At 39.1% G+C, this 3033-nt stretch overlaps 1 protein-coding gene across 1 annotated transcript; it reads left to right on the forward strand.

Annotated features, from left to right (window-relative positions):
• The first annotated feature begins 341 nt into the window (after window positions 1-341).
• On the forward strand, window positions 342-743 carry LOC137624676 (uncharacterized). The gene has a single exon (XM_068355635.1). It carries the CDS (start codon window positions 342-344, stop codon window positions 741-743), a length of 402 nt encoding a protein of 133 aa, XP_068211736.1.
• The last annotated feature ends 2290 nt before the right edge of the window (window positions 744-3033 follow it).

Below are 3033 nucleotides of genomic sequence, written 5' to 3' on the forward strand. Positions count from 1 at the left end.
AAGACATCCCCAAGACCGCCATCACCCCTCTGTTTGGTACATACACCTTCAATTACTCCTGTTTTGACCTTCATAATGCTGGGGCCACTTTTCAACGTCTCATGGATGGCATCTTAGGGGACCTCCCCTTCTGTGTATGTTATGTGGATGACATAATTGTGTTCTCTTCCTCAAAAAAAAACACCTTCGTCACCTGCCCATTGTGCTCGACCGCCTGCAACAAAATGGCCTTGTGGCACAGCATCACTCCTGAAAGAGTCCATCACCTCCCTGAGAAGGTAGCAGCCGCTCAGAACTTCCCCACGCCCTCGACCGTCAAAGCTCTGCAGGAATTCTTGGGCATGATCAACTATTATCACCGTTTTCTGCCAGTCATTGCCATCACTTTTGGTCCCGTCTACGCCTCCCTCAAGGGCAAGCCAAAGGACCTGAAGTGGAGTCCCCTTCAAGAAGCGGCCTTCTACAATGCGAAAAAGGCCCTATCAACCGCTGCAGCTCTCACTTTTCCTGTACAACCTGCCCCTCTTCTTTTCTCCACCGATGCCAGTGACGTCGCTATTGGTGGACTGCTGATGAGGCTTGAAGCTACTGAAGGTGTATCTTATAGCGTGGAGTACCCCATCAATTTCCTGCAGCAACACTCCTCCAGCACCTGTGTCACAAGCGTCTACTTGTCAAGAGAAGGGTTTAGAAAAATTGGCTCACTACACAACAAATATTTTAAATGTTCAAATTCTGCCTGATATTTCTCACCCATTCATACTTCTTTTTAGGGCTGGTAACACTATGTAAAGGGTCAGCTACTGAAGCAAAATTACTGCAGAACTTCCTGTAATATGAAACCATACCTAGAAATCTTTTAAGGGATTTCCTAGTCTTAGGTTTTAGATAGTCAAGAATGGCATTAATATTTGCAGGTTTAGGCCTGACATTACCTCCACTCACAATATGTCCCAAGTAAGTAACTGTAGCTTGACCATAAACAGATTTTTGTTAATTTGCTGTTATATGGGCTTCTCTTAATCTATCAAAGAGCATATTCAAACGTTTCATAAGCTCTTCCCAAGAATCTCCCTTCACCAAAATATCATCTAGATATGCAAATACTCCCTGTAGACCCTGAATAGTGTGGTTAATTATGCGTTGAAATGTGGATGGGGCATTTGTTAAACCAAAAGGCATCATTTCATACTGGAATAACCAAAAAGGAGTTATGAAAGCCAATATAAACTTGGCTCTAGATGTTAACTTCACCTGATAATACCCCTTGAGGAGATCTATCTTAGCTACATACTTTGCTTAGCCCACAGAGTCTATAAGATCATCTATATAGGGTAGAGGGTAACTATCCTTAACAGTAGCAGAATCTACTCTCATGTAGTCTGTACACAGTCGCATGCTGCCATTCTCCTTTGGTACCAATAGACAGGGAGACGCCCATGGTGACTTACTTGGTTTAGCTTATCCGGCTCTCAGAATATATTCCAGTTCTTCTTTCATCACTTTTCTTAGCCGGGCTGATGTGATATGGGTGTTGTTGTATAGGAGAAGTTCCTGGTAAAAGTTTGATGTCATGAGTGAGGACTGGACACTGACCTGGATTTTCCCCATAAAGTTCTGAGTAAGAGTAAATAAAATTTTGAAGTTCTTCTGATTGAAAAGGAGAAAGATGTTGACATGATTTTTCAAAGTCTTTCATAGCAGCACAATTATCTACAAAAACGCCACGAATAGATGAATTCCGGTTCACTTACTTCAGGTTTTTCGTCCTTGACCTTAACATTAACATTTAAAATTTTGTCTCCATAACCACTTTCAATATTCCTGGAATGATACCTTTTAAGCAGATTGGCATGGATAATTTGAGTACTTTTCCTTCTATCAGGGGTTTCAATCACATAGGTATGGTTATTGATATTTTTAACTACTTTATATGGACCAAAGAATTTGAAGGAAAATGGGGATGCAGGGATAGGAAAGTATGCTAACAAGATCTCCTGGGTTAAACTTCCTAATTTTAGTTTTTTGATCATAACAATTTTTTCATTATAATCTGAGCTTTGCTTAAGTTTTCACTGGCTATTTTACGGACTTTAGAAAGGTTTTCTTTAAAGTTACTCAAATATTGTTGAACAGTTACAGTCTGATTATAGTCTGGGGGCTTTAACGATTCATCTTTAATTAATGCAAGGGGTCCTCTTAATAATCTCCCATATACCATTTCAAAAGGAGAAACACCAAGGGATTCTTAGGGGGACTCATGTACAGCAAACAACAAAACTTTACTCCTTCATCCCAAACAAGATTGCTCTCTGCACAAAACTTTTTTAACATACTTTTAAATGTTTGGTGCCATCGTTCAAGGACTCCCTTAGATTTTGGATGATATGCAGATGATAACCTATGCTTTATATTCAATTCCTTAAGGATTTCTGAAAAGAGTTTACTTGTAAAGTTAGAACCACGATATCCTTGGGGATCCCGTAAGTAGTAAAGAAACTTAAAAGGTGTTTAGCAATATTTTTGGCAGATATATTCTTAAGTGGAATGGCCTCTGGAAAACGAGTACTGGGACACATAAGAGTTAATAAATATTGGTTACCACCTTTTCTTCGTGGGCAAGGGTCCAACATAGTCTATTATTAATTTCTCAAAGGACTCATGTGGAACTAATATAGGTTGTAGAGGGACTAGGAATTACTTGGTTAGGTTTGCCAGCTATTTGGCATACATGACATGTCTTTATGAAATCTCCTACGTCTTTCCTCAAATTAGGCCAACAGAACTTATCAAGTATTATATAGTAAGTTTTTTTATTGTCCCAAACGACCACCTGGTCCATCTTGTGCAATTTCCATAATATGAGTGCGTACTGAAAAAGGAACAATAAATTTTTTTATTTCTCACTCTAGGTATCAAGATTTGAATAGTTAGAAGGACGGTAAAAGCGCATTAGGATACCATTATTATGATAAAAAGAAGGGGATTTACTCAAAGATTTTATATCAACAGCCTTATCATGCAAACAAGATA

This window comes from Palaemon carinicauda, chromosome 31, assembly GCF_036898095.1.
Source record: "Palaemon carinicauda isolate YSFRI2023 chromosome 31, ASM3689809v2, whole genome shotgun sequence".
Classification (NCBI taxonomy): Eukaryota; Metazoa; Arthropoda; class Malacostraca; order Decapoda; family Palaemonidae; genus Palaemon; species Palaemon carinicauda.